The sequence below is a fragment of the Cajanus cajan genome, chromosome 4 (genome assembly GCF_000230855.2).
Source record: "Cajanus cajan strain Asha chromosome 4, NIPB_CcT2T_4, whole genome shotgun sequence".
Lineage (NCBI taxonomy): Eukaryota > Viridiplantae > Streptophyta > Magnoliopsida > Fabales > Fabaceae > Cajanus > Cajanus cajan.
The window spans coordinates 61,570,041-61,589,548 of NC_138520.1; the positions used below are offsets into that span (position 1 = coordinate 61,570,041).

At 35.3% G+C, this 19,508-nt stretch overlaps 1 protein-coding gene and 1 long non-coding RNA gene across 2 annotated transcripts; one reads left to right on the plus strand and one right to left on the minus strand.

Moving 5' to 3' along the window:
• The first annotated feature begins 2,911 nt into the window (after positions 1–2,911).
• Positions 2,912–4,153, plus strand: LOC145957423 (uncharacterized). The gene is made up of 2 exons (XM_083073681.1): positions 2,912–3,044; positions 3,141–4,153. Exons 1-2 carry the CDS (start codon positions 2,912–2,914, stop codon positions 4,151–4,153), a joined length of 1,146 nt encoding a protein of 381 aa, XP_082929807.1.
• Positions 4,154–18,084: 13,931 nt separating this feature from the next.
• On the minus strand, positions 18,085–19,508 carry LOC145956896 (uncharacterized). The gene is made up of 2 exons (XR_014433259.1): positions 19,128–19,508; positions 18,085–18,489 (listed from the first exon to the last, which is right to left on the minus strand). It is a non-coding gene; the product is annotated as an uncharacterized LOC145956896 (long non-coding RNA).

Sequence of the window (19,508 nt, forward strand, 5' to 3'; positions counted from 1 at the left end):
TTCTTTTCTAAAAATCCCTTCTTTTACCGCTTTCTGTGTGTACATATTTAACTGTCATCATGTAGATAGTTAATTTATAATTGCTTAGAATAAATAGGGGTAATTTAGTAATTTTGCACTATTATTTTTAAATAATCTGTCATAGGGAACCCGAAAGGGGCGCTGTGGGGTGCTAACACCTTCCCCACGCGTAACCGACTCCCTTACCCGACTCTGGTTGTAATGGCCGAAGTCGATTTTTGAATCGATTGCCTTAAACTTCTTTTTCCAATGTTTTGAGTAAAACATTGGTGGCGACTCCATGAACCCTTCCTTTTCATGAAAACCGCTAATCTATGGAGGGTCCCGCTTGGGATTAACATGGATTGGTGAGCCTTTTAATAAAATTGCTCGTTTGACGAGGTCTCAGTTTGAGAATAAGTCATTCTAGCAATCCATATTTTTAAACAAATAAAAGAGTCCAACTATCCTTCGCGAGTGCCGAAAGCCCGTTTCGGGCCGGTGGCGACATCTGCCTTCTATTGCGCTAGGCGAAGGTGTCTTCCTCTATATAACTATGAAAACGCTGAATGTTGTTTATTCTGATTAGTGCTGTTAAAAATGAGTTGTGTTGTATGATGTTTATGCTGAGTAATGTTGTTAAGCCGAGCTGTGATGTATGCTGTCTAAGTTGTTAATGCCATTATGTTGTGCTGTGGTGAATGTTGAATATGTTGCTATAAATAGTTGAGTTGTGTTGTTGAATATGAGCTGTGTAGGCTGTAATTGTCGAGCTGTTGATCACTAAGACTAGAGGAGATGTTTTCTGAAGATGTTCATGCCATTGTGTGGATTGAGGAAGCTGTGGTGCTCTTAGAGCCCAATTTGTTGAAAACCCTCCTTGGGAAGCTGTCCCTTGGAGTGGTCATTGTGTTGTTCTCCTCTAAGTACTTAGTTGGTCCCGTGTGTGGGAAAAGTCGAGGCACACGTGTACAAAGCGACCACGGTATAGGGGCCAGGTCGAGGTATACCGATTACAAGCGACCAATCAAGTAAAGTACGAAGTCGGGAACTTAGTTCCTAACTAAGTATCGGAAGGTTGTGGTATTTGGAGGATAGTCGGTAGGTTAATTCCATAGGTGGCTTAGTTAAGCTAGCTAATGTCGTGGTAGGCCTAAAACCCAGCTGTTCTATCTTGACATAGTATCATACTTCCTTGTTTAAGTGGCAAAGTCTGAGAAATCGTGAAGTTGTGGATTGATATCCAAATTGTTGTTTACCTAGCAAACCAAAAAGGTTCTTTGTTTTCGGTTCGGTAGGACCTAGCCACGTAAACTGCTCACCTTTGTTGTAGGAGATCTCCGAGTAGAAATGCGTGATGATGCATAAGCTGTTAGATGTTGACTTTGCTAAATGACATAAGTAGGGATGGCAAATATACCCGTACCCGCGGGTAATACCCGAACCCGTCCCGACTTTGACGGGGAATACCCGGTTTGACCGGGTACGGGTACGGGTACGGGTAAAACCCGGTATATTAAATCGGGTACGGGTATGTACTTACCCGTACCCGTCCCCGTTTCTATTTTTAATTTAATACCCACTTTCAATTTAATTTTATTAAAGAATTTTAATATTTTTTTATGTGTGATTATTTATTATAATATGAGATAAAAAAATAACTTAATTATAATTATAATATAATTAAAAAAATAATTTAAAAATATTATATTTTTTTAAAAAAATAAAAAATAAAAATTTTAACCGGTACGGGTATACCCGATACCCAACGGGGACGTGGATGGGGATGAAAATCACATACCCGACGGGTACGGGTACGGGGACGGGGATGAGTTTGGCTCGCGGGGACGGGAACGGGTATCATCAAACTCGTACCCGCCCCGCCCCATTGCCATCCCTGGACATAAGTTGTATGTGTGCAGTGTGTGGTGAAGCTGAGATGTAGATGTATGCTGTTATGTGTTGTAATGAAAAATTTTTTGAGATTGATGATGTGCTGTTAAGTTGAAGCTGTTTATAATTCATTTATATGCTGATTCTTTTCACTAGCTTACCCTTGCATGTTTCCATGTGGGTTGGATTACAATGATCATACTATGTATGGGAGTAGAGCAGGGATAGGATGGAGTGTAGTAGCAGGACTATAGCTGGCAGCTGGAGCTGAATTTGCTATTGATAGGCTACTTGGTGTAGTTATTTTTTTGAATTCTGTATAATGATTGGTTGAGCCCCAGGCTAGACTTATGTATATAGATATTCTCTTTTATATGCATACTCTATTCTGCGTGGTGTTGTTGTTGTGCGACAGCTAGGCGGGTCGTTACACTTTTTGGTATCAGAGCAGTTTGAGTCTAGTGGACACTCTGTGAGGCTGGTTCCTTTAGGCTTTTGATGTGCTAAACTCTGTGTTATGTTGAATGTCATGTTGATTTATGTTAAGTGGTTTAGATGTAGCATGCTGAAAGAGTTGTTATTTTTGTAGACGATGACTAGAACCAATGAGCAGATAGCCCGTGCCATGGAGATGATAGCTATGGCTATGCAACAACAGAATGCCTACTTTGCTAGGATGGATGCTGGTAGAGCTGCAACTGGTGCAGCAAGACCAGTAGGGTCACAAGAGAGCTGGGATTTAGCTAAGTTCCGCAAGTGCCATCCTCCAATATTCAAGGGTGATGCAGACCTAGAGGTAGCTGACCACTGGATCTGTGAGATGGAGAAAATTTTTACCGTGCTGGGATGTTCTCAAGAGAGGAGGTTGGCTTATGCCATCTATATGCTGGTTGGGGAAGCTGAACATTGGTGGAGGGGCACTCATCAGATGTTGGTTGCTAGAGGAGTGGCGGTTGACTAAGAGTGCTTCAAGAGGGTGTTTCTTGAGAAGTACTTTCCAGAGAGTGTGAGACATGCCATGGAGGCCGAGTTTATGAGGTTGCACCAAGGTGGGATGATAGTGTTTGATTATGCGATGAGATTCGAGCACTTGGCTCATTTCTATTCACAAGCTATTTCTGAAGCTTGGAAGTGCAAAAAATTTGCTGAAGGTTTGAAGTAGGAGTTGAAGAGGGTGGTGGTGCCTATGGCCATCACTGAGTTTTCGGCCTTAGTTGAGAAAGCGAAAGTTGTTGAATAGTTGGAAGGTGGCAACTGGGTGATAAAGAATGCTGAGGGACCAGCTGGGTCCAAGAAGGATGGAGGTCATAGGAAACCTTATGATAGGCCCCAACCACAGCAAGGGGGTCTTGTCACAAGGCAACCTACTAACGCCGCTAGAGGTGGGAATCATGGTGGGGGTGCCACTCTCAAATGCTATAGATATGGTGGACCCCACTTCGTTCGAGATTGCCCTCATACTAAGAGCCGGTGTTTCAGGTGTGGCCAGATGGATCATGAGTCGACTACCTGTCCTACCAGAACCAGACAGAATAAGGGTGCTCCGAGAGGTGATAGACCTACTATAGCTGGGAGGGTGTTCGTCTTGACCAGGGCTGAAGCTTCCACTTCATCTGACCTAGTGAAGGGGAAGGGCAAAGCTGTTGGTAAGGATGTGATGATTTTGTTTGATTTGGGAGCCTCTCATTCTTTTATTTTCTATGCATGTACTGAATTGTTGGGTTTGCCGGTATGTGATTTGGGGTTGAGATTACTTGTGTCGACGCCCACTTCTGTTTCTGTTGTTGCTTCTGAGCTGTGTATTGGTTGTCCATTAGTGGTGGATGAAAAGAGGTATAAGGTAAACTTGATTTGTTTGCCTTTAGTGGATATTGACATAATTTTAGGGATAGATTGGTTGTCTGCCAATCACATCCTTATAGATTGTGCCAATAGGAAGTTGATTTTTCCTCATGTAGAGGATGAGCTGTTGATTTCAGCTAGCCAAGCTGAAACGTTGATGAGAGATGGAGCAGAGTGCTGTATTCTACTTGCTGTCATGAGTGTGGAGACCGAGAGGGTTGTTGCTGATATAGAAGTTGTGAGGGATTTTGCTGAGGTGTTTTCGAATGAGGTGTCTGGGTTACCTCCTACTAGGGAGATGAAGTTCATTATTGACTTGGTTCCTGGTGCGGGGCCAGTGTCGATTGCTCCCTATAGGATGGCCCTAACAGAGTTGGTTGAGTTGAAAAGTCATTTGGAAGAGTTGCTAGAGAAGTAGTTGGTGAGGCCGAGTGTATCTCCATGGGGTTCTCCTGTGTTGTTGGTGAAAAAGAAGGATGGAGGTAGTCGACTGTGTGTTGATTATTGACAGTTGAACAAATTGACCATTAAGAACAAATATCTTCTTCCCCGAATAAATGACTTAATGGATCAATTGGAGGGAGCATCGGTGTTTTTGAAGATTGACTTGAGGTCAGAATATCACCAGATTAGGGTGAAGGAGGGTGACATACCTAAGACTGCTTTCAGGACTATGTATGGTCACTATGAGTACGTTGTGATGTCGTTTGGTGTGACTAATGCCCCAGCAGTGTTCATGGATTACATAAACAGAATCTTCCGGCCTTTCTTGGATAAATTTGTGGTAGTATTCATTGATGACATCCTTATTTATTCAAGAACCCCGGAGGAACATGGAGAACACTTGAGGTTGGTGTTGGATATTTTGAAGGAGAAGTAGTTGTACGCCAAGTTGTCAAAGTGTGAGTTTTGGTTGGAAGAGGTGAAGTTCTTGGGCCATGTTATTTCAACAGAGGGGATTGTAGTTGATCCGGCTAAGGTGGAGTCGGTGTTGTAGTGGGAGCGTCCAAGAATTGTCACGGATATTCAGAGCTTTGTGGGTTTAGCGGGTTACTATAGGAGGTTCATTGAGGGATTCTCCAAAATAGTAATGCCTCTAACCTAGTCGACTAGAAAGGATCAGCCTTTCATTTGGATAGATGCTTGTGAGTGGAGTTTTGATGAGCTAAAGAAGAGGTTGACTACTTCTCCTATGTTGGTGTTGCCTGATTCCGATGAGCCTTTTGATGTGTATTGTGATGCTTCTCACCAGGGATTGGGGTGTGTGTTGATGCAGAACAGGAGGGTAGTGGCATATGCTTCAAGGAAATTAAAGAACCATGAGAGGAATTATCCTACTCATGACTTGGAGTTGGCAGCAGTTGTTTTTGCCTTGAAGATATGGAGGCATTATCTTTATAGTGCTCGGTTCAGCGTCTTTAGTGATCACAAGAGTCTGAAGTACTTGTTTGATCAGAAGGAGCTGAACATGAGGCAGAGATGGTGGATGGAATTTCTGAAGGAATATGATTTTCAGTTGATGTATCACCCTGGGAAGGCCAATATAGTGGCGGATGCTCTTAGTAGGAAATCCATCCACATGTCGGGTTTAATGGTGAAAGAGTTGGAGCTAGTGGAGGAATTCAGGGATTTGAATCTTTGTGTGGAGTTAGCTCATGATCATATTAGTTGTGGAATGACTACCATAACTAGTGAGTTCTTAAGGCAAGTTAGATTGAAACAGTTGCAGGATTCAGAGATAGTGAAGGTTCTTGGGTTGCTAGGTACTGAGAAGGCAGTTAGTTTTGAGTTGGGAGTAGACAAAATTTTGAGGTTTAAGGGTAGAATTTGCCTACCTTATGATTTTGAGCTGAAGAAAGCAGTTCTGGAGGAAGGCCACAAGAGTAGACTTAGCATACATCCTGGTATGACTAAGATGTACCAAGACCTCAAGAAGACTTTCTGGTGGTCTGGTATGAAGATGGACATTGTTGAATATGTGGCGACCTGTTTGACTTGTCAGAAGGCAAAGGTGGAGCATCAGAAGCTAGGTGGTTTGTTACAACTGATGGAGATTCTAGAGTGGAAGTGGGATAGTATCACTATGGATTTCATTGTGGGATTACCTAGGTCGACTAGGAATAATGATGCTATTTGGGTGATTGTTGACAGGTTGACCAAGTGTGCACATTTCTTGCCTATCAATATCAAGTGATCCTTGGAGAAGTTGACGCAGTTGTATGTGAGGGAAATAGTACGGTTGCACGGGGTGCCTTCCAGTATTATTTCAGATCGAGATCCGAGGTTCACTTCCAGATTTTGGCATAGTCTACATCAAGTCTTGGGCACGAAGTTGAGGTTGAGTTCTGCTTATCATCCATAGACGGATGGTCAGTCAAAGAGGACGATTCAGTCCTTGGAGGATCTGCTGAGGGCTTGTGTGTTAGACCACTTGGGGAGTTGGGAGGAAGTCCTACTACTGGTGGAGTTCACGTACAATAATAGCTTTCATGCTAGTATTGGGATTGCGCTGTTTGAAGCACTGTATGGTAGGAGTTGTAGGACTCCTATGTGTTGGTATCAAGATGGTGAATCAGTGGTTGTGGGGCCAGAGATGATCCTATAGACTATTGAGAAAGTGAAGCTGATTCAGGAGAGAATGAAGACTGCTCAGAGTAGGTAGAAGTCATACGCTGATAAAAGGCGAAAGCCTTTGGAGTTTTCTGAAGGGGAACATGTGTTTTTGAAGGTGACCCTAACCTTTGGTGTGGAAAGGGCGCTGAGGGCTAAGAAGTTGACACCTAGGTTTGTCAGTCCCTATCAGATCATCCATCGTGTGGGTTCGGTCGCTTATCGGTTGGCTTTGCCACCGTTTCTCTCCAATCTACACAATTTATTTCATGTATCCCAATTGAGGAAGTATGTCCATGACCCTAGTCATGTAGTTGAGTTGGATGAAGTTCGGGTGATGGAGAACCTGAATTATGAGAAGTCACCTATAGCTGTGGTCGATTACAATTTGAAGGAGTTGAGAGGCAAGTCTATTGGCTTGGTGAAAGTTTTGTGGGATGTAGCTTTGGGAAGTTGAGCAGCAGTGTAGAGAGCAGTATCCTTCCTTATTCCCAAGTAATTCCTGTTGTTGGGGAGGTTGTGAGACCCGTTTTCCCCCCTCCCTCTCAACACTTCTTTTTCCCTTATCTTCCTTCACTCCCATTCTCTTCTCACTCTCTTCCTTTTCCTTGGTCTCTAAAGGTGCTGAGTAGAGGCTAGCTGAGTGCTCCGAGTTGGCTTCTCCTTTCTCCGTTTCTCTCCTTCTTCCTCTCCTTTTCCCCGGAGCTCGGATTCTTCTTCTCCGAGGTAAGGGAAGCTAGATTCATGCAGATTGTTTGGAAGTGAGTTTAGAAACTCAAATGTTGTTTGATTTTTGGAAAATGATGGTCGGATTTGAGGAGATTGCGTTTTCGAGGTTTTCGGGAAAATGGGAAAAATGGGGATTTTTAGGAGTTTGATGGTTGCATGTTGAAAGGAGTTGGTTTTTGAGTTGTATGCTGAAAATGTGGTTCATTTGATGGATTGCATGTGTTTGAGCTGGTTGATTTTGCAAGTTTTGGATGAAATTTTCAAAGTTTGAAGTTTGCTGTTTGAAATTGCACTGGGCGTAGTTTTTGGCGCCGGGCGTGTAACCATCATAGAGTTCAATTGATCAAGCACGCCGGGTGCAAGGTTGGTTGTGCCGAGCGAGCTTGGGAATGGAAGTCCATGGATGGCTCACACCGGGCGTGGGAGAACTGCGTTGGGCGTGATATCAGATAGGGACTCAAGGAGTGGAGTTATTGGTATGGCACCGGGCGTGATTAGATCTTGCCAGGCATCGAGACTCCCTGGGGGTCTCTGCCAGGGGTGGCACCGGGCGCAAAATGAGCGTGCCGGGCGTGAGACCTTGATGAAGTCTCTGCCTTACTTGCGCCGAGCATGGGTTTGGTACGTCGGGCTTGTGATATTCTTGGGAGTCTTTGCCTTCTATTGCGCCGGGTGCAATTGAAATTGCGTCGGCCGCGTAAGAGCTTTAGAGATCTCTGGTTGGGTTCATGTCGGCGCAAATCTTATTGCGCCGGGCACAGAGGTGTCTTCCACTATATAACTATGAAAACGCTAAATGTTGTTTATGCTGATTAATGCTGTTAAAAATGAGTTGTGTTGTATGATGTTTATGTTGAGTAATGTTGTTAAGTCGAGCTGTGTTGTGTGCTGTCTAAGCTGTTAATGCCGTTATGTTGTACTGTGCTGAATGTTGAATATGTTATTTTAAATAGTTGAGCTGTGTTGTTGAATATGAGCTGTGTAGGCTGTAATTGCCGAGCTATTGATCACTAAGACTAGAAGAGATGTTTTTCGAAGATGCTCGTCCCATTGTGTGGATTGAGGAAGCTATGGTGCCCTTAGAATTGAAAACCCTCCTTGGGAAGCTGTCCCTTGGAGTGATCATTGTGTTGTTCTCCTCTAAGTACTTAGTTGGTCCCGTGTGTGGGCAAGGTCGAGGCACACGTGTACAAAGCGACCACGGTATAGGGTCCAGGTCGAGCTATACCGATTACAAGCGGCCAATCGAGTAAAGTACGAAGTCAGGAACTTAGTTCCTAACTGAGTATCGAAAGGTTGTATTATTTGGAGGATAGTCGGTAGGCTAATTCCATAGGTGGCTTAATTAAGCTAGCTAATGTCGTGGTAGGCCTAAAATCCAGTTGTTTTATCCTGACATAGTATCATACTTCCTTGTTTAAGTGGCAAAGTTTGAGAAATCGTGAAATTGTGGATTGATATCCAAATTGTTGTTTACCTAGCAAACCAAAAAGCACTAGTGCAAAAATTAAATTTAAAATCGGAGTTTTAAGATCGGTTACAAGGTAACTGATCTTAAAAGTGACACGGTGGCAATTTTGTAAATAATATGAACACTTTTAAGATCGGTTAACATTTAACCGATCTTAAAAGTACTTTTAAGATCGGTTATTTTATAACCGATCTTAAAAGTTATGTCTGACACAACTTTTAAGATATGTTACAAAAGAACCGATCTTAAAACTTGTATCAGACATAACTTTTAAGATCGATCATAAAATAACCGATCTTAAAAGTACTTTTAAGATCGGTTATTTTATGACCGATTTTAAAAGTGCTACTTTTAAAATCAGTTATTTCAGAACTGATTTTAAAAGTGCTACTTTTAAAATTGGTTATTTCAGAATCGATTTTGTATGTTGTATACAAAATCGGTTCTTAAATAACCAATTTTAAAAGTATCATCAGAAACCTTTTATATTTCCCTCCATTCTCATTCTCTTTAATCTTTCCCTCTATTCCTTTTTTTACTCTCTCACGCTCTCATTTTCTAAAGTCTTCAATAAGGTAATTTCGTTTTTGTTTTCGTCTTCTCATGCTCTTCTTGTGTCTCTTTTCGTTTTCTGATGCTCTCTATTATCTCTATTTTCGTTGTAGGTTCATTTTGGGAAAATTTCGAATCTGGAACGGCCCGTTCTGTAGGGAGAACGGACCGTTCTACAAGGAGAACGACCCGTGCTCCTTGCAGAATAGCCTGTTCTCCTTGCAGAACGGCCCGTTCACCTTGTAGAACGACCTGTTCTTCAAAGAGAACAACCCGTACTGAAAGGAGAACGAGCCATTCTGGTGTCCGTTCTTCAAGTAGTCTTTTTAACAAACTGGAACGGCTCGTTCCAGTTTAATTTTTTTTCATGACCAGGACTTTTAAGATCGGTTATAAAACAACCAATCTTAAAAGTTAACTTTTAAAATCGGTTATTTAACCAATTTTAAAAGTCTAACTTTTAAAATCTGCTCTTTTAAAATCGGTTACGGAACTGATTTTAAAAGTTGAAAATAACTGATTTTAAAAGTCTTTTTTCCACTAGTGAAGGTTCTTTGTTGTCGGTTTGGTAGGACCTAGCACTTAAACTGCTCACCTTTGTTGTAGGAAATCTCCGAGTTGAAATGTGTGACGATGCATAAGCTGTTAGATGTTGATTTTGCTGAATGACATAAGTTGTATGTGTGTAGTGTGTGGTGAAGTTGAGATGTAGATGTATGTTGTTATGTGTTGTAATGAAAAATTTGTTGAGATTGATGATGTGCTGTTAAGTTGAAGCTGTTTATAATTCATTTATATGCTAATTCTTTTCACTAGCTTACCCTTACCTGTTTCCATGTGGGTTGGACTGCAATGATCATACTATGTATGGGAGCAGAGCAGGGATAGGATGGAGTGTAGTAGCAGGACTATAGCTGGTAGCTGGAGTTGAATTTGTTGTTGATAGGCTACTTGGTGTAGTTATTTTGTTGAATTTTGTATAATGACTGGTTGAGCCACAGGCTAGACTTATGTATATAAATATTCTCTTTTATATGCATACTCTATTCGACGTGGTGTTGTTGTTGTGCGACGCCTAAACGAATCGTTACACTACCAAGTTTTAATTTACAATTACATATTAATAATTAGGACCGCAGTAAAATCATCATGGTTGCATCGACAAAGAAAAATGATTACAATAACATTAATTGAGACGTAACTCTATACGAATTAAGAGGTCACCCTGATGTTGAACTAGATAATATTATAGGAACTAAACATGCATGATAAATTATGTCATGCAATGTTAATATTAATATTATGACCTTACTAAAAAGTCACCTCGTGAAAAGTTAAAATCGTGATTTTAGTTAATTATAATATTGTATAACTAAGTCTAGTCATTTCATAATATTCATTGACATGAATATTAACAAAGATGAATCAATGTCTCGCTTGAAATAAGTCAAAATTATATCAAATTATATGCATAAAAATCACTCTAAGTTAAAATAGTGTGATTTTAGCCAGAAAAAATAATCCAATTGTGACCAATTATAATAATGTATTTTTAGCTGATTCAACTATTTTTAGTCATTCTATTGCATTCATTGTCATGAAAACTATAAGATTAACTAATGTCTTATTTAAAACAAGTTCAAATGATATAAATTTTTATGCTAAAAAGTCACTCAGTATACGATTTCAGCCAAAAAAAGAAGAAGATCATTTTTAATCAATAATAAAATATTTTCTTAACTAATTTAACCAATTTTAGGTATCACATTGTATTCATTGACATAAAAACTATCAACACTATTAGAAAAGTGTCATTTTTCTACGAATTTTCTTACAAAAAAATATTCGTAGAATTTTTTTTTGCAAATTTTCTTGCTATAATAGTTTTACAAATTTATTTGCAAAAAATAATTTACAGATATTTCTTACATATTTTTATGAAAAATAATCTACAAGAAATTTTTGCAAATTTTGCTACAATTTTAACGATTATAGAAATTTTTTTCCATGATAAAAATTTGCAGAAAATGTTGTAAGAATTTTATTTTATTTCTATCAGATTTTCTTGTAAAAATAAATTCGAAAGTAATGTTTATTAAATGGTAGAAAATTTTCACAAATAACTTTTCTTGAGGGTTTTCCGGCCAATATTAATATGCAGAAAAATAGAAAAAATGTTCAAATTTATAAGTTTAATAATTAAAAGATTTTTAATTAAGAAAACATTATTTTACTAAATTATTTATAAATATATCATTATAATTAATTTTAATTAAATTAAATATATAAAATTTTATAAATATGATAAATTAATGATAATGAGTTTTAATTTACTGATAATTTATAAAATTTTAAAATTAAAAATATTTACTTAATAAAATATTATTTTACTAAATTACTTATAAATATTTCATAAAAATTAATTTTAATTTAAAATTTTAATAAATTAAATATTTATTTTAATTAAATATATAAATTAATGATGATGTGTTTTAATTTAATAATAATTTTTAAAATAAAATTATTTAATAAAAATCTACCGTTTTAGAGTATTGAATATCTTAAGAGTTAAAATAATTTATAATAATATAATTTTGTTGTTCAATACAATGAATTAATCATTTTTCTAAAGACATGATCTAATTAATATTTAAAGAAAATTTCAAGTCCCACGTCGATTGAAAATAAAACAATTAAAGAGATATAAGTTGAGGCAACATTTACTTTACAAGTTGATTTGTATGGTTGAATATTGGACTTATAATCTACGATCTAAGAGTTTAAATGGTTATGTATTACATGGTGGAGGCGTAGAAGCAAATTTCTTAATTTTTAAGATGAATTCATTACGAACATTTGTAAGTTGAAGAATTATTAATAGAATTTGTAGTAATTTCTTTGATTTTTTTCGTAAGAAATTTTCCTACAAAATTTCTTGTGAAAAAATTTGCAAAAAACTTCCCTGCGAATTTTTTCGCAGGAAACTTTCTAGTGAATTTTTTTCGTAGGAAAGTTTCTTACAAAATTTTTCACAAAAAATTCTATAGAAAAAGTCGCCTGCAATAAGATAAATTCTAGTAGTGCAAGATCAACCAATGTCTCATCTAAAAGAAGTAAAAAAGTATCAAATTATATGTTTTATATTTATTTGAAAACAATATCAAATTAAAAACTATATATTATTTATTTTAAAACTAAAAATAATATAGAAGTGGATGATGTTTATGTGTGTTTGCGTAAATAAAATGGGAGTTTGTATATATAAGCAAATTTTATTTTTAATTATTTATATGTGAAAAAAAATTAGCCAAATTCACACTCTGAACACGGTTTTTCCATGTATTTTGGAAAGATAAATTGTCAAATTGTGTAATCGGATAAATTTAATTTTTGTTTTTGTGTATCTATGTAAAAAATCACAATATAATTAAAAAAAATTATAATATAATACTTGCATATCTTAAAATATAGTGTGTTATTTATATTAACAATATTAAATTAAATAGGTAAAATTGTATATTTTAACCTGTGTATCACTCTTATTTTTTATAAGAGGATAACATAATTTATTTTAAATCTTATCATTAAAATACTATAACAAATATTTAAAATATTTTTAATATTTTAAAAATTGAAATATAAATAAAAATTAAAATTTTAAAAAATTCCCATTTAGAATTCGATTTTAGAGAAGCAGAATTGTGAACAGTACATAAGATATGCACATCAAAATTTAGGTGTGAATTCGGATTGTTCAACTCCAAATTGGCACTTGAATGAAGAAATATGGTATATAATTTTGGGAATCGCCATTTACGTATATTAAAATGTGGAAAAGGCCAGTTTTGTAAAATAAAATAAAATAAAATAAAAAGTCAGAGTGAGAGACAGAGCTGAACGCCATCACTTGTTACATAAAAGAGTCAGCCACAGAAGTCAGAACTTGCGCTGGACCCTCTCACATGGCCACTTGCCTACTACTGTCTATGCTTTTTTTGGCTTTTCTCCCATCTCTATTATTGCCTATGTCCTGTTTTTTTTTTTCCTTTTCTGAATTTGTCTTGACTAGTCTCTTTCGAGATTTTAATTTATGGTTGATTTAACATTTTATTAAATTAAAAGCGAAAATTTTTAAATTAATAATGATATTTTTCAATCAAAAATAAAAATATATTTTAATGATAAATCTTGAAAAAAATAATTAAATTTATAGTTTTTCTTAGAAAAAAGATCTTTTAAAGTGAGTTTTTAAAATATATAAAAAAAAAAAGAATTTTAAGTTATAAAACTTTGAAAAAAAATTATATAAAATGTTTTTTGAAGGGAATATAGAGTGAGAGTTTTATTGGCCTTGCTCTTGAACTATTTTGCTTTGACTGCTTTTAGGTTATTCATTCTAGTGTATTTTTTTATTTATTATTAAATCTAAGATTTATACTCAAAATTTTAAGAATTGAAGATCAACTCCAGATCAGCTAGATCAACACATATTTATAATGTTTGGATGGATAAAAAAAAAAAAACAAAATGAATGATGATGAATTTTTTTATTAGTTTATGAAAAATATACACATATAAAAAAAAGGTTAATTTTATAGAAATAAAATTAAAATTTTATTCTTATTTTCTTTTCATTTAAATTTTAAAAAATTCCTGCTTCCTATTTTCTTTCCATTGTTCTGAACGGATGATCAGTGTTATTTCTTTTAACTTTCAGCTGTTTTAGAAAAAAAGTTACATGCAAAATAAGCTAGTTGTTTAGTCGATAGCTTAATTTTGTAAATATTTTTTAAAAATAATTTGGTTTTATAAATTAGTATTTTAGTTGAAGTTAAATATTTATTATATATAACTAAAATTTAAAATAAATTATATAAATAAATATTATCTTTAATATATAAATTATATTTAAAATGTAAATAAGTAGATATTTTTAAATATATAAATTATATTTTAGATTATGATAAATAAATTTTATTTTATCATAAAATTATTTTAATTTATTGATAATTTATTCTTAAAATATTAAAATTTAATTCATAATATGATTTTTATAACACGACAACAAAGATGATGGAGATAACAAAATCCGTAGTTATGGTGGCAACAATAAAAGTAGTAATTATGTGACAGAAGTACAATGTAAATGAAAGTGATGGAATATAACAATGACGACAGTACATAATAATTTTATTTATAATTTTTTAATCTAAATTATTTATTGTAATTTAAGAGATGTTATTATTACTTTTATATTCTCATATTAATAAATATTCTCACTTAAATCACTGTTTTATATATATATATATATATATATATATATATATATATATATACTTCAATCTATTTCAATTTTTTTTTTCGTTTTTTTGTCTTGTAATTTTTTTTGTGAGCATTTTTTTATTATTATTATGGATACCAATTCTTTCTAAGGATAAGATGAACTTTTTATTATTATTATTATGGATACCACATTCTTTCTAAGAGCACCTCCAACGGGAGGTGCTTATGCTGTCCCTTAAAGATAAGCTCCGGTGCTTAGAAGTACTTCTCATTGGAGTAGTCCTAGCTGACATAGAAAGTTGCTTATTTTTTAGCAACGGAGCTTCAGCAAGCAACGTTGCTTAGCTCTTATTAACTGTACCAAATTTTATAAAATGTAGTGTGAGGTGTCAAAAAGTGTAGTATAAGTTGTAAAAAGTAGGAGTGCTTATAAGCAATTTCCATTGGAGCAAAAATTATAAAAATATAGTATGAGTTGCTTATGAATGATGTGGCACAGTAGGACCCATTTAAAGTGATTGGGAGTTGCTTATAAGCAACTCTCATTGTAAATGCTCTAAGATAAGATGAATTTATTTATTTATTTATTATTATTATTGTGGATAGCATATTCTTTCTAAGGATAAGTTTTTTTCCCCATATATTACTGAGACCATGTCAAATTGGAAATTTGTATACTATTTATTTTATTGTTACTAGTCTTCTCCGTGTCAGGTAGATAAGTCACTTAAACTAAGATTTTTATTGTTTCAAGAACTTAAATAAATTTCTGTAAACAAATATACACATAATTTATAAAATGCATTTATTATCTAGAAAAGACAAACCATAGTGCAATGCAAGTGATAAAAATGTCATAAACCTTTATCAATTTCCATTGACAATTATAACCAATTTGAGTATTTAACATATGCTGCAACAATTATATATGGAGAGTGCACGTCATGTCATTATATGCTCACAAGTAATTTGAAACTCTTGCAGTTGTCTTATTCTTGCAGTTGTCTTATGCACTTAGTGTTATCCTCCAACTCTTATATCTCCTTCAACGATACTTCCATTTTTTTCTTTTTAAAATAACTCTTTCTCCCTGTCCACTAACCATTGTCAATGTAGCGAGAATTTGACCCTTAATAACATGTAGCAATTATATCCTTTTCTCATTGGAAGCATGTTTATGATGGGAAACAACAACACAATAACAATACAGAGCAAACTCAAACAGTTATCGCAATGGAAATAAATTTCCCAAACTAGCAAGAATATGTGAAGAACAACAATCAATGAACAACAATAATAAATCACCAAAAATCACACACAGAGACACAAGGATTTTTAACGTGGAAAACCCTTCAAAGTAAGGGTAAAAACCACGAGTCGTCTAGACCAAAGAAATAGCTCCACTATGATCAACAAAGAGTACAAAAGAGTCTCAATCAACTGCACAAAATAGTGCTAACACCCGGCCAAACAACAAAGCAATAAAACTTACAAATAGAGAACAAAGAAGATGAAAAAAACTCCAAATACAAAGCTACAGTGCAAACTGAATATCTCCCTACTCAGACCTCATTTCAACGATCCAACCGGTTAGAATGAAGAACTGGATGTTACGAACCTGCTGTCCAATTTTCAGCCCGATCCAATGGTGAACGAATCTGAAATATCAATTTTACCGTCGCAGCCCTGTGTAAAAACGAAAATGACTTTCTCTCTTCCTCTCTCTCAAAGTGCTAGTACTCTAAGTGACTTCTGACTTTTCCTCTTTCTCACTATTGTGCTTCAGACCCTCTCTCCACTTAATTAAGTGAGACATCAAGTGAGCTTCTCAATTTTTGGGCCTTTTCTCCACATAGGAAGGGAGCCCAATACCCAACAAATCTCTCCCTCATAACTATGTGGAGATAACCGCCAAACCGGTGATCTCACAACAAACTTCAAATTTTCCTCTTGGCAATGCTTTAGTCATCATATCAGCCCCATTATCATCAGTATGAATTTTAGCCAACTCCAACAGCTTAGCATCCAAAGCATCACGTATCCAATGATACCTTACATCAATATGTTTGGACCTAGAATGGAAAGTTGGATTCTTGCCAAGATGGATAGCACTTTGACTATCAACAAATAAAGGATATTTTTCCTGCACAAAACCAAGCTCCTGCTATAATTTCTTCAACCATAGCAACTCCTTGCATGCTTCAGTAATGGCAATGAACTCCGCCTCTGTAGTGGACAATGCTACACACCTTTGCAACCTTGATTGCCAAGCCACAACTCCTCCTGCAAACTTAATCAAATAGCCCGAAGTGGACTTTCTGGAATCAACATCTCCAGCCATATCTGAGTCTGAGTAACCCACCAAAGTAGGCTTATCACCACCAAAACAAAGGTTCATATCAACAGTACCATGAAGATACCTCATAATCCATTTCACAGCATTCCAATGCTCTCTACTTGGGTTTGACAAAAATCTGCTGACTGTACCAATAGCATGTGCAATATCTGGTCTAGTACACACCATTGCATACATCAAACTACCCACTGCAGATGCATAAGGAACTCTCTCCATGTCTAATTTCTCAACTTCATTTGAAGGACTGTTTAACACTCAATTTAAAATGAGTAGCAAGAGGAGTGCTCACAGCCTTAGCATTTTCCATCTGGAATCTCTGCAACACCCTTTTAATATATTGTTCCTGTGATAGCCAAAGCTTCTCTTTCTCTCTATCACGAACGATTCTTATACCAAGAATCTGTTTAGCAGCTCCCATGTCTTTCATGGAAAATGACTTGCCCAATTGCTTCTTTAACCTGTCAATCTTGGAAACATCTTTCCCAACAATAAGCATATCATCAACATACAACAACAAGATAATAAAGTCATCATCAGAAAACTTTTTAACAAAGACACAATGATCAGAAGTAGTCTTCTTGTAACCTTGCTCACACAAAAGACTCAAACTTCTTATACCACTGTCTTGGAGCTTGCTTTAGACCTTATAGACTTTTCCTCGGCCTACATACACAGTCTTCCTTTCCTTTAACCTGAAAGCCATCAAGTTGTTTCATATAAATCTCTTCCTCCAAATCACCATGAAGGAAAGCAGTTTTCACATCCATTTGCTCTACCTCTAAATCAAGAGTAGCTGCCAAACTCAAAACTGCTCTAATGGATGACATCTTCACCACAGGTGAGAATATCTCATTGAAATCAACACCCTTTCTCTGTCTGAAGCCTTTCACCACTAATCTGACTTTGTACCTTGGAGATGTATAATTACTTTCTTGCTTCACCCTAAAAATCCACCTGTTTTCTAAGGCCCTCTTACCCTTAGACAATTTCACCAAGTCATAAGTGTGATTATCATGCAAGGATTTCATCTCATCTTGCATTGCATCTAACCACTGTTGCTTTTCTTCACTTTCCAAAGCCTCTTCAAAACATTCAGGTTCTCCACCATCAGTCAAGGTCACATACTCATTAGAAGAATACCTTGTTGAAGGTTGTCTCTGTCTATTAGACCTCCTAAGTTGAACTTGATGTGGTTCAGGTGCATCATCAATATTCTCATCATGAGACATTTCATGCTCCTCCTGGTCATCATCAATAGGAACATCTAATCTATAACGCCTAATAGTATTAATATTAACCCCAATAATAAATATATATAAATACACACACATATATATATAGCTAAAAGAACACATGGATAATAATATTATACATTATATCATATCATAAGTACTTGTCATTACAATATTTTACAAAACGCGCGTAGTTGTTTTTCTTACCTATATAATACAGACTATTTCAAGCTTATTTACACATCATAGTGTTTATTTTTCTACTTCCATAATAATTACATAGGTGGTTGGAATAGATTCACGATGGGGTTCACATGGTTCGCAGGTGGTAAAAAGAAGGTGACTATTATAGGACCATCGATTACGGTAGGGATTTCTTGATTCGGGGAGAAAGTAAAGCTTGACACTGCTACTCCATTGAAGGTGACTGCGTTTGCCACCGCATCCACACTCCACATAGTCCCGGAAAATACATCAGAAATAATTGAAGGAAAAGGAGCAAGGATCGCTGGCACATCCATCTATATTTATTTAATTTAAATTTTTCCAAAACAAGAAATAAGGAGTGAGAACACTTATTAAATAAATATTTTTAATTAAACAAAGAACAAGATTATATGTAATAACATAAAAATTAAATAATAAAATTTGAATCATTTTAATAGTGACTAGTCATGATAAATGAGCATTATTGTAGTACCAACCAAATGTCAACAAAATATTTTACCATGAATAATTACTCATTTAAATCCCCAAGGTCAAACCTCCAGCTATAAATAATTCAAACTTTATCTTCTATGGCCATAGAGCAATATTTATTTTTAAAACGAGTCAAATATATTTTAACAACATTATATTATAATCAATTTAAAAATAATAACGCTAAATAAATTTGAGAATTTATCATTATTTAATCTTTAATTAAATAACATATACGTAATTAAAATATATTAAGAGCACCAATAATAATGATAATTATTACAGAATAAATAAACAATATGAACATATTAATAATTATTATGAATAATAATAAGCATAAAATAAGCAAATAAATGAGGTTAGGGGCACCTCACTAGATAAATGTATGAAGAAAATAACATAAATAAATAACATAATAGTAAATAAAATTTTAAAGAAACAAGGTTCTCCTCCCCCTTACCTTGAAATGCACACTTATCAGAATTTTATTATCTTACGCTGCGGTTTTCTCTTCCTTTTGCACGTACTATTACTTTCTCCTTCTATTTTTTTTACGTTCTCTTCTCTTGCTGTTTGTTCAAACGGATGTTACTATTTATAAGGGGTTCTCTTCTCTTGCTGTCTGTTCAAACGGATGTTACTATTTATAGGGGGTGATTTTTACTTTGATTACGTAAGGAAGTGCGTAAGAGAATATTTACCTGAAGATAAATCTTCAAGCATTTATTAAGTTGCTATCCACTGCTGCAGATTTAGATAACGTGTACAAGTGTTGCAAAGGAATATTTGATAAAGGCATACCACGTAAGCACTTGGGCTTCTTCAATTCACTGCATATATA

Coding starts and splice junctions, on each gene's coding strand:
- LOC145957423 (XM_083073681.1), top strand. CDS start 2,912: ATGGAGGCCGAGTTTATGAGGTTGCACCAAGGTGGGATGATAGTGTTT. Junction 3,045..3,140: donor GTGCAAAAAATTTGCTGAAG/GTTTGAAGTAGG, acceptor AATAGTTGGAAG/GTGGCAACTGGGTGATAAAG.